Raw genomic sequence first — 12,334 nt, forward strand, 5'->3', positions numbered from 1 at the left:
TCCTTTCCCTCGATGCCTCTCTCAGAGCACCCCCACCCCGCACGAAGGTGAAATACTCACCTTCTCCCTTAGACGCGCTGGAAGCAAATGGCTTCCAGCGCGTCTTTCCCCCTTTCCATGAAATCAGCGCGCGATCGCGCGCTGACGTCATGGGGGGGGTGGGGGGGGGGTGGGCGTGAAAGGGGAAGGGATTCCCCTTTCAGCCCTGGCCTGGGGGTGTTGGGGGGCGGCCATCGGGGGAAGCGCTAGAGCTTCCCCCGACTGCCAGTCCCAGGACGTAATGGTTACGTCCATGGCGCCACACGGGCGCTGCCATGGACGTAACCATTACGTCCCTGGCGGGGAAGGGGTTAATCTCCACAACGGCCCTCACAGCGCTTGGATGCCTGGCTTCACCCTGGGGCTGCCCAGGAGTGGGCACCTCACAGGAGAAAAAAAAGTAGGGGTTCCACGGCGGTATGTGTACAGTGCCTTGAGACCCTAACGGGTGAGTAGTGCGCTATAAAAGTGCGAAGTTTTTACAGTTTTTTTCCTATGGGATGGGGCCACCTGGGTGTTGCCCCGCGCAGTGAGGACTGCGGGCTTTTTATTACGAATCTAAGTGCAACCTCCTTAATATACTAAGATTTTAGTCAAGTGTAAGGCATTTGTCTACCTCTGACTTCAGTCATCGTGGCCAAAAGATTGGCTGCTGTGTGTGGGTGGACAGAAAATACAGCTAAATATGTGGCTCCTTGCATTCTCATGCATCATATCCATCATTGCAGATATTCTTGCGTACTTCCATTTGTATCCATTGTTACAATTGGCTGGTCCAATGTCATTGCTTCATTTGAGAAAAACATACTTTTATTGGTCACTTTAAATCTGAGATATCAATCATTATCAGAGTCCCTTTTTGCTCTTCTGCATAGTTTTTTTCAGTTTAATATATACGTTAATGTGATGCACACAAAGCAAATTATTGAAAATCCAATTAGATTTGCTTTAGAACTAGGTTTTTAAGGATCATCTGGTGTTTTATTTTAATGAATCCTGGTAGTGATTAGCGCACTTATTGTGGAATGCACTTTCCAACTGGGTTCCTTTCCCTGTCGTAGTAACAGTTTTCAAAACCTTTATGGGCTCCCTTTCTCGTCTTCCTTCTTGGTATGTTGATAGTTCTTCCCATCCATTCCACTCTATTGATTTCTAAATGAAAAGGATGCCAAGCCTGCCTATAAAACATTTACCTACTTTATCCCTGTTGATTAATTCACTCATTCACACTATCCATCACTTCTTATATCTCACATTTGCCTGGGTGGTGTCAACTGACTAGCCCCTTTTTTGTCTTGTGCTACAGCGTGCCCAAAGCTTCCTTTGTGATTTTTCCTTATCTGCACCCGTCTGTTCTTATTCTGTTTCTTGTCTCACTGATAACTCTATGTTCTTCATGCCAGGGCCTTCCTTTTTGAGCTACTCTCTGTAGTCGCTCTGGTAGAATTATCCTTGTTTGTCTTTAGTTCCCTTAGGCTAAAACACTCTTTTCCCCTCCATGCCTTTAGGTTTTCGTCTCTCTCATTATAACTTTTATTCCAAGCAGATACTTTGTTAAAACAAACACGCTACTTCTTATATGTGGTTGTTTCTTTGTCATAACCCTTTTAGTACTTCGGCTGTTCTTCTTTCATTGTTTGTATTTATGCTGTTACCTTCCCTTTTCCTCTCTACTCCACTTTGGCTACTTTCTATGTCAGTACATGGGAGGAATTGCAAATGTTTATAAAGTTGACATTGCAGAAGAAAAAGTTAGAATTGAACATCCTCATCCACCTGTAATTAAATTAGGGCTTTTTAGGAGAGAAGTTAGAAAATAAAAACCTATAGTGAAATATTGGTATTTTTGCCATAACTCTATGACTTCCCCTCCTTGTTAGAGAATCTGATGCAATTAATTGTTTGCTCCCTTTTGTCTCTCGCTCTGTAATACATTCTCGTGTTCGACACAGTATCTCTGCGAAAATGTTTTGCACTTTCAAGACTGATTAAATGTAATCGACACCAACTAACGCAGTTGTTACTAACATGTTATTTCCTCTCTATTACCTGAGACAATTTAAAACTTTTTAAGTGCAAACACATAAATGTACTCAGTGCATAAACAACAAGATTGCCTCTGTAATGATTGAAGCAGACTACATTTCCCTTTTTTCTCCCGCAGGAATGTGGAGGCCTGTAAAGCAAATAAAGGTGGACTCATTGGAGCTGATCACACTGGTTGAGGAGGCTGAAATACTATTTAAACAGCAGCCACAATTTCTGTCAGAGTAAAGTCACAAAGAACCCCAAATTAACCTGTGCTTAACCCTTTGGTAGTGTGGCACAAAGTGGTCAAGCTTAATTTAGAGGCAAAGTGTAAAGCATTTATTCAGCATTTCAAGCAGTAATGATGCGAGAACACATCATTAGAAGAATACCACACCACTCTAGAAAAAAAACAGTAAAAGGTAATAAATTATTTGATGCAAAACAACAAAAATGCACAAAGACCAAATGCCAGCTACACCTAGTCTTGTGACCTCGGATACAGGCTGCAGGCACCAAATGGTTAGGACAAGAAAATGGCAACTTTATAAAAGTGGCATTTACAGAATTGTGACTTTAGCATAAAAGTGGGTTTTAAGTTACATCTCTTTAGACGCCAACTCAACATTCCTACTTGTTCCCAATTAAAAGTTATCACTTACTATTAATATTATGATAAGGTAGCCAAGGGGAGAAGTAGGACTTGCAGCAGTAAAAAAGGAATTTAAGAGTTTTTCACTGCCAGGGCACGTAAACGTTAAAAGTACATGCCCAGCTTTTTAGATGTACTGCATCCTGCCCTATGGGCCATGTAGGCCCTGCCCTGGGAGTGACATATGTATTATAAAGGAGGTTTAGGCCTGGTAAAAGGTTTATTTTGCCATGTCAAAATGGCAGTTTAAAAAGGCACATATAGGCTGCAATAGCAGTACTGCGGAATGTTAAAAAGGCTACTCAAGTGTGTGGCATAATCAGTGCTACAGACCCTCTGTTAGCTTTTAATGTAAAGGCCCTGCTTAAAGTAGTGCGACTTTACTACTGGGGGTCTTACAGGTAAATTAAATATGCCAATTTGGTGTAACACAATTTCACCTTCGTTAAAGGAGAAAGCACATGCACTTTAGCGCTGCTTAGCAGTGGTAAAGTGTGCAGAGCCCTAAAAGCCAACAAAAAAGGGTTCAGAGAGTTGAAGAGTAAAGGCAAGAAGATTGAGGATGAACCTGCAGAGAGGGCCAAGTCCAACAATGGGACACAATACTTGGTGTTGAAAGTATTTCTGATTGTGGAGATAAATGAAGCATTATTCATCCCACAGTTCTGTCACTTACCATATTTCTGTTTACTACATTTATGTGGTTCAAAGTGTTTAAGGACAATTATTTAAACACTAAAATTAGATACTCACTCTGCAATGACACCAAGTTCCATCTGTCCAGAAAGAAACCTAAAAATAAAGCAGTAGATTAGTAACACAGTGTGTTCTATGTAGAATGATATTGCTAAATGCTGTATTTCAAGTATTTAAAGCTTAACTGTGGCATTTCCTTTTGATGTTCCTCTCTCTTGGTCAGAAGTCAGAGAGATGCATTTTTGCTCTATTAACGATGGGTTATGTTATTCTTTCCCCAGTCATCTCTACCATAACCCGTCCTTCATGTATTAGGAATTCTGGTAAGAAACCAATTGATTCTTCTGCTATTGAGCAATAGAGTTCACATCTTCCATTAAGATCCTTACATTCTCTCAGAATTTATTTGCGTTATTAGCAGAGAATAAAAAGGAATTGTGTGATCTTGTGAGGGGGATTACTTTTGAGGAGAAATAGTAGTGCTTTTAGGTGTGAACTTTGTTTCAGCAGTCAACCTTCATCCTTTCAACACCACAGTACCGAAATAATTCATAAGCCAAACCAAATGTACCAATCAACCCATTAAGAAAAATATCAAAGGTACTCAACATTTCATCTACACAGTTGTCCTAGGATTTCAGGCTTCTCGCACTTTGTGCAACCTGGTGTTTTTCAAAAATCCAATAACGCAAGATTTTGATATTGGTGCCTCTCATTTATTTGTTCATGCTTTACTCACAAATCTAACTGAATCATCTGACTCACAATTTGTCATAATTATCAATCGCCTGAAGCAAACAGACTGACCAGTCATGCCTTGTTTGGGCGCTAACTGCATGCTGCAATAATGGCTTGAATAGGTTGAATGTTAGCAAGAAAACAGAAAACAGAGTTTAACAAAAAATGCCACATCTCTCTTTCAGTTTAGTTTTAGGCATTCTAATGATTCTAAACTTATTTTGGCCTCCATTGTCCTTAAATCATTCACTGTAATCTTCTGTGGACTCTATCTCTTTCACCAGGACTACTTGGTAGCATAAGCCAAGGTCTCAGTTCAGAGCTTGGAGATGTTCTACCGTCTGCAGTTGAGGTAGATGTTAAGAGGCCAGCCAGCTGCTTGCTGAATCAGTGAGCAGACCCAGTTTAGATCAGTCAATCAAGACTCACATGCTACAAAGGTCCACGAAGAACAACCCCAAGCAACTTATAATTAATATTAGTGTCTGAATTATATAAAAATTGATAATTTTATACTGGGACTAAATGAGTAACTAGCTGTATACCAGGGTGGTGCCAGTCTGAAATCCCACTGAGCATTTCACCACTTTTGTCCAGCCACAGACAATGACACCTTGCTGTTCGAAATTTGCCTTTTCAGCAAGGTCAATCCAATTTTTTTTCATCTTTTTGCTGAACTCTATTTGGTCTTATCATGGAACTCTGTGCAATGTACCCCTATTACCACGGGCAAAGAGCTTGTGCTCCTCTTTTCAACCTGGTGACTTTGCATACCCCTAATTGGCATATTTACCTTACCTCTTAGTCCCTAGTATATGGTGCCTAAAGTGTACCAAAGGCCTGTAAATTAAATGTCACCAGTAAACTGCAGCACTCGTGCCGCACACTGCAGTCACAATGCAAACATGGCTGCAGGCCTGCCACCAGTAGTCTGCCTGTTAAGGTTTACACTGTAAATTTGAACTGATAAAATAATCCCTTTTGACGGGTCCTAAACCCTCCTTTTAAATATTTGTAAGTTAGCTTTATTGCCCACTAAGGCAGGGGGATTTGTGTTTAAAAGTAGGATATGTAAAGGTTAATGTTAAAAATGTCCTTACAGTGACTAACACCTCAAAGCTATTTGCACTGCAGAAGGGTTGGCTGCTCCTTACGAAAGCACTGAGATGCACTCATAAATATTAGTACCCTGTCTCTGGAATGGGACTAGCCAGAAAAATAATAAACAACTATTTTTCATAGGTATTCAAATCCTATTCAACTGTAAAGCCTGTTTTTTTCCTAGATATTAAGGAAAGGTAACATTTAGTAAAATACCTTTGCCTTACCTGAAGTCCCTGGAAGCTAAATCTGCATTTTGCTCTCAGCTTCTGTTAGCCAGCAATTAGTATTTTGATATGCGTGAATACATTGTGAACTTGCTCCATAGGCAGGGACAAAAGGACTTGAGTGTTGGAGGGTGGTCTTGTGATCTCGACAGGATTACCTGTGTGATGTGCCCAATGACTTGAATAACTTCAAATAGGCCTATCCTGTTACAATCAGCTGTCAGTAACACTCAGGACTGCACCCTTGTTCCCCTCGCCACACCTGCTTTCATCACAGCAGGCCTCTTATTTACATCAGTGCCAGATCCTGCTGGAGTGTCATGACCTGCTTCATAGGTCTGCTGGACCTTTTCATATGATGTTGGGGTGCACACTTTAAAGGAAAGAAATAAAATGACAAAACAATTCGTGGGTATCCACTGTCTGGCTGATGAATGCTCACTTTTGTCCTGCAAAACGTCTGTCTCTGAGTTTTTGGAGGATGTGGGAGAGCACAGGGATTACCATAGAAAACTCACCCACATCTCCCAGTATTCAGAGTCCAAGGTTAGTGTGGCCAAAGGCTTTGGCTATGTTGAAAATGTCCAATGTAGGTAGAGTTAGCCCAGGGAAACTTTAACTCATGGGTTGGGGTATCCTCAGGGGCCATTCCAACCCACTTGCTTGTTCCAGGCATAAATGTATCATCTCCGGCACCCACTTCCTAACATTTCTGAATCTGTGAAAGATCAGAAGAGGACTGAACCTGCTGCCTGAGACCAGAGAAGAGCCTAGAAGACTGGCCCTGTTCTGCCTCTTGTACCCAGAACAAAGAGTGGACTCCAAGGGTCATAAGATTGACCTCTTGTTAAAACTACAAGAACACAATAAGCTACAAGAGGTCTTTTCTTGCAACTGCCCAGTTCATTAGTGGAAACTGGAAATGAATTGCACCTCTGCCTACCACTCTATGAGGTTCTAGGAACCCTTGGAAGTGTGCTCTTGTTGTGAATTGGGACTTAACGGACTAATGTTAGAAGGTAAAATCTGAGACTAGGATGAACCTGGTTAGTGTGTCTGAACCGCTTTTCCTAGCAAACAGGCTCAAATTGCAATCAGGTCCTGTTCTACCACAACTATTGACTATCATTGGCACTTTGCAGTTCTTGGCAGTATCTCTACTTAAGACTTTAAAAATTCAGATCTCTGGTTCCCATTATTGGATTGGTGTAATTTTGTTAATTCAATTTTACTGCATTTTTAGAATTCATTTTAGGATTTTTATTGTTTTGCATCTTAACATTATTACTATTTCAGTACTGCATAAATACTTTAAACATTGCCTCTAAGTTAAACCTGCCTACTCTATGCCATAGCTACCAGGGGTTTGTGCTCAGGTTTATTTAGTGACTTTTGTGGTTCACCCTGACAAGGATTGTGGTTACTATTTGAGATGGCAACCCCTCCTTAACTAGTTCTCCCAGTTCTGACAATTGTCTTCACATCAATGCACTTATAACTTCAAGAAGGAACATGAACATCAATCTGTCCTGGCAATTGACCACCGTAACCATTGAAATAATGCCACATATGTAGTAGCTGTCAACTTTAGTAGGTTCTTGGTTTTTTCCAGCAACAACAACAAACATTATGAGTGTCGTAGATGCATTCCATTTCCTCTAGCAGTCAACTCAAAACATACACTTAACCAATATTTTCTAAAGGTCTCTTCTGCTATTTCTGTGTCTAAAGAAGAAGTGGGTAGTGAGCTATGCTCCGCTGGGGGAATTAACTGAGTTTTTGGCACTCTGAGCGCCAGGTTTGGCAAATAAAATCCACCAGCCCGGCAGCAGAGCAGAGCTCAGCAGCGTCCGCTGTTTTGTCACAGAGCGCTCTTTTCCCATCCCATGCCACTCACAGGAGTGTCTGAAGCTCACCTCCCTCTGGGCTATCAGACCAGAGCAGATGCACTCCATTCTCTTGCAGTGACACGTTTCTCTTCATTTTAGGATACGTCATGGGTATGCAAAAAGATATTGCCTTGGCAAAAAGGTGTCTATTCAGCCTTCCACCTACTTAATATCTGCTAAATATACGTCACAGTCACAATATCTTTATGACCGGAAACCAAACTAATATAAATGTCCAGTGTTTACTCAGGCGGTCTTCAGTTATTTAACAGTGATTCTTTTTATTAGATGTTTGTGGTGGAATTTTAGAAGAAAGTTAACAACATCATAACATCAACCACATCCTAGGTTATCCTTAGGGCCGGGCAGAGCACACAAAGTTGTACTCTGCGGAATTCCACAGAGTTCCTTACCGTGTGTGGCGTAGTGCCGAATGCCTGGTCAGTAATGTGGGCGGCTCAACCCTGCTTAGTGCTTCCGAGATTGGAGCTGCACACTTCCCTTCAACAACTGCCCTCCTTCACAAACTTGCTACGGATGACCAAACAAACCCCCAGTCTTGCAGTGCACCAGCCTTGCTCTTGCACACAGCCTCACACCACCCTTTATTTAGGGCCAAGCAGTAGCAGCAAACCTGCTCAGCGCCAGCAGTCTGCCATTTTCATAAAATGCCTAACCTTACTTCCCACTGGGCTAGGCACTCTCTCAGGCCACACACATCTCTGTCAGGGACTACTCACCTGGTCTCTGCTCTCCCTGCTGGCCTTCCCACTGGACTCCCAGGCCGGGACTTTGGGGTGACAGATTATTTTCCATGGATCTCTGACTGCAAGTTTTCTTTTTTATGCCGCAGACCACTGACCCCGCCCCATCACATATGCCAATAATGTCCAGGCACAAAGAAGAGACAACACCACGAGGGTCAAATGCTGCTGGGACCTCTTCCTGCCCCCACTCTCCGGCTGCAGTGAGGACAGTAAAAGGAGGGAGGCCTGGAACAAGAGCTGTGCCAGTGCATCCCTCAGCAGGTTGCAGTAGCAGCTCAACACTGACCGGCAGAGAGCAAAGCCTCAGGTAGGCTCTCTCTACCTACCCGTGAGCTCCGCTCCACTGGTGGGGCAAGCGGAGTTTTTTGCCAACTCTGTGTTCCAAACTCCATTAACTCTGCTAGCAGAGCGGAGCTCACCGCCCACCCCTAGTTATCCTCTTCCTAAAGTGAAGACAAACACAAAAGAGGCTAGTGAACGATCAAAGCAAGTTGGCTCGGCAGGTGACTGCTCTGGCCTGATTATTCCAAGGGAGGCAGGCTTCAGATGCTCCTGTCAGTGAGGGGCAGGGAAAGAGATCTCCATGAGGCAGCAAATGGCACTTGGGCTGTGTGAAGCCAATACAGTGTGGTAGGAGCCTTGAAGATACTGGGGGACTTTGAACTCAGCTGGGAGCCACCTCCTAGACTAAATCCAGTGCAGCTGGGATCCTGTGGCATACAGGCAGGTAAAGTGCATGCTCAGTTACATGAGAGCCTCTCAGATGAAGACAGCTCCTTGGAGTGCTTGGCACTGCAGCTAAAGAAACTAGATATGGGCTAGTCAATAAATTAAACCTGGCAGAGCCAAGCCAGTGGTCTGTTTTTGCATTAAGAGCTTGTCGCTAGACCAGGCATGCGGCAATCTGCCACATGCGGAACTCTGCATAATTTCACTGAGTTTTTAGCTAATTCAGCGGAGTAGAACGTGGTGAGCTCCGTCCACCCCTAGTTTAAAGCTTCCCTGACTTTAAGCCACATTCTACTCTTTACCTAATGACACAGACTAAGAAAGAAATGTTTTTGCTTCCGTCTCTTCTCAAGCGTTTTTGTTTGGTCAGCCTAATTGTTCTCCTGGCATCCCCAAGCACTACCATACTAAGCTCCCCTTTCCATTCCTTAATGATATCAACTAATTCAACACCCCCAACCTAATCATTATTACTGAGGTCTCTAACATCCTTTCGTAAGATTATTCTTTTCAATCCTTGTATTTTATTCAATTTAGTACTTTGTCAATTAGCATGAGCCTTCAGGAATATCCATGAAAGAAACTCAAGTCTTCTTTGACCACTTGCAGGGCATGGCTAGCTGCTGAACATGGAGGACGTGTTTCTCTAGGTCTCTCGCTGTCCACCAGAGAATATGACAACATCCATAACTAATCCTGCCCTCCAACACCCAAGATAATTTGGGGATATCTACATGTACCTTCTGCTGTACACTGAGACTCCTGATGCTGGCCCTGCTGCAGACTGTGGAAACCTGAGAGCCCTGTGGGAGCAGCCGCATGGGCTGTGATGACTGGTGAGCGAGGAGGAAGGGATTTGTGCCAGTGGCACATGCCAGGATTTCCCCAGGCTCAAGCGGAGAGGGTCCCGGCAGGAAATGCGACTTCTCCCCTGAGATTGAGCTGCAGGAACTGTGGGTGGACCTACTGCCTAGCCTCCAGGGCTAGATTGATTGCATGCTGTTCCCGGGTTGACTGCAGAGATGACAGCAGAGTGTGGGAGACTATGGGCTGCCTTGTCTGAGGTCTACTTGCTCCAAAGAGCCTAATCTGCGCACGTCCATCCCACAGTGTAGAGCAGTGCCGGAGAACTCAGACTGCCTGCCGGGTGGTGTGCGGCATAGGAGGAGATCGGGTGCCCACGGCATCAGAGGTGGATGAGAAGGGAGCGATCCATCTAGCCTTCCCCCCGGCCTGGTGGTGACACCTGTGGATCACTAGAGCCGCAGCGCTTAAGTCTGTTTGGCGACCATGGCAGACCTGGTCCCTGTGGGAGTCTGTGGGATAGATTAAGTGGTTGTGAGTACCCACGGAATCCTACCTATGACTGAGCATATGTCTGGATTGGAGGCTGACTTGAATATAGCCCTCCCAGCTTGTTAGATCCTGTTATTCCTCAGTGAGAGGAGTGCATGACATTGCATGGGACTGGCTGTGGTGGTATGCCCTGTAGTGCAATTGGAGCATGTTGTGTTTTTTATTTTTTGGGGGACAGTACAATTTGTGAGCTACCCTGTGCCTCACTGTGAGTGTTCGGGTCCTGACAGCCATATTTGCGGCTATCGCCTCTTCGACACAGTACTATATAAATTAACATTTCTATATTAAATTGCACTGCTGATCTCACCTCATAGGTGGGTGCAGGAGGGGTTGCAAAGATATTGTGGAGTATATTACCTATTTGATGCTGTGACCTCTGGAATGATGCATGTTCAGACCAGTCCAGCTTAGTTTAAATGAGAGAAGCTGAGAATTGCCTGAAGTCCTGACATCAGATAGCTTATTCACGACTGACGGTGGCTTAGGGGAGTTGATAAGCTGATGTTTTCGGGCCTTGAGCCCCACCCTCTTGATGTCTCTCTTGGATTGTAGTAAGGAGCTGCATCAGCTGGCCTAAGCTTTGGAATCCCTCATGTGGCAAGCAATGTCACAGAGTGGGCTGCTATTACGGGACGAATCAAATCAACTCATTACTCATCTCAGTGGGAAGATGTACCTCCCCAGTAGGATCAGACTAAGAACTTCCCCCTAACTACATCAGAGGATTTTATTCCCCCTAAAAACCTAACGCCCCCCCAGGATAAACATGACCTCATCCTAAAGGAAATACGGGATTCATAGACAGCTATTGAGCATCGTAGAGTCTCCCTTGCAGCAGACCTAGGTATTTTATGGGACGACCACTGTAAACTGGCCAACAAAGTATCACAGTTGAAAGTGACATACGGGAGATGGCTCCTCAACAAGTCATGAATACTGTTGCTATCTCAGAACTTTAGCAGCGTCTTAAGGTATTGAATGAAAAGGATGAAGATGCAGAGGGCCGGGCACGCTGAAATAATGTGATGATGGTGGAATGCTGGAATGTTCAGAGGGCACTAAACCGACGTTGTTCATTGAGGACTGGCTTCAACGAGTGGTGGACCTACAGGCTATATCCACACTGTTTGCGGTTGAACAAGCCTGCACGCTGCCTACCTCCTGGAGCACCGCCTCAGCCTATGGTAGCAAGGATCCTGAACTTTCGGGGTCAAGATCATCTTCTTCAAAGGGCCAGGCAGGCAGCACCTTCAAGGTGGACAAAATCACAGTCGCCTTTTTCCGGACTATACACTTGAAGTATAGAGACGCCGTGCCTCGTGCCAGTCTGTGAAGAGACAGTTCCAAAATGAGCGTCTCAATTATGCTCTACTGTTTCCAGCTAGATTGAAGGTTTTCCATGCTAAATGATCATTGTTTTTGATTCTCCGGAGGCTGCAGGGGCTGGCTGGAACACCAGTATCCCACTGGCTACCCCTCTCTGCTTGCTGCCCATCCCCCTCGGAGCAATCCTTTTGTCTGCCTGTTTGTGGATTCCCTGACTGGGTCAGTTTGACAGTTGGGCTGTTTGCTCCTCTCCTCTAGACAGTGACACAAGGGAGCTGAGGTGTAGCCTGCTTATCACGATGGGCCACCTGGGCTGAGGGGAGGGTAGGGGAGGAGTGGTCACTTACACCTGAAAGGGCTGTGCCTGCCCTCACACAATGCAGTCTACAACCCACTGGTGTGTGTCTGGGGCCTGGCCTGGGCCTAGTAGGATCTTTAAAACAACAGAAACTTCTCTCTGAAGTAGGCCTACTTCAAAGGCAGAAAGGGGTATAAAAGAGCACCCAAAACCCCTGAAAATCAATCAATCAGTGCTTGTAAAGTGCAGCTACTCACCTGTTAGGGTCTCAAGGTGCTATTAGGGTCTCAGATTACTTCTGGAACCAAGAGGAACCTCTGCCTGGAAGAAGAGCTCGAGAAGCTGGAGGAGGAGGTTGCCTGTGACAGTGCTTTACTGGGTTGGCCTGCAGTAGCTGCTTCTACCTGAGAGAGGACAAAGACTGACTTTTGTGTGGCTTTCCACTGGTGAAGAATCTCCAAGGGCTTGAACTGAGCTTGCCTCCT

General features: G+C 44.6%; 1 protein-coding gene across 1 annotated transcript in view; it reads right to left on the reverse strand.

The window, feature by feature from the left end:
- LOC138247405 (leukocyte immunoglobulin-like receptor subfamily A member 2) overlaps positions 1-12,334 on the reverse strand; it is a 746,857-nt gene that overhangs the window by 618,328 nt on the left and 116,195 nt on the right. Inside the window, exon 2 of the mRNA XM_069202043.1 lies at positions 3,473-3,511. Within this exon, the coding sequence (XP_069058144.1) occupies positions 3,473-3,511 (39 nt within the window). The remainder of the gene's footprint in view (positions 1-3,472; positions 3,512-12,334) is intronic.

Source organism: Pleurodeles waltl, chromosome 7 (genome assembly GCF_031143425.1).
Source record: "Pleurodeles waltl isolate 20211129_DDA chromosome 7, aPleWal1.hap1.20221129, whole genome shotgun sequence".
Taxonomy (NCBI): Eukaryota; Metazoa; Chordata; class Amphibia; order Caudata; family Salamandridae; genus Pleurodeles; species Pleurodeles waltl.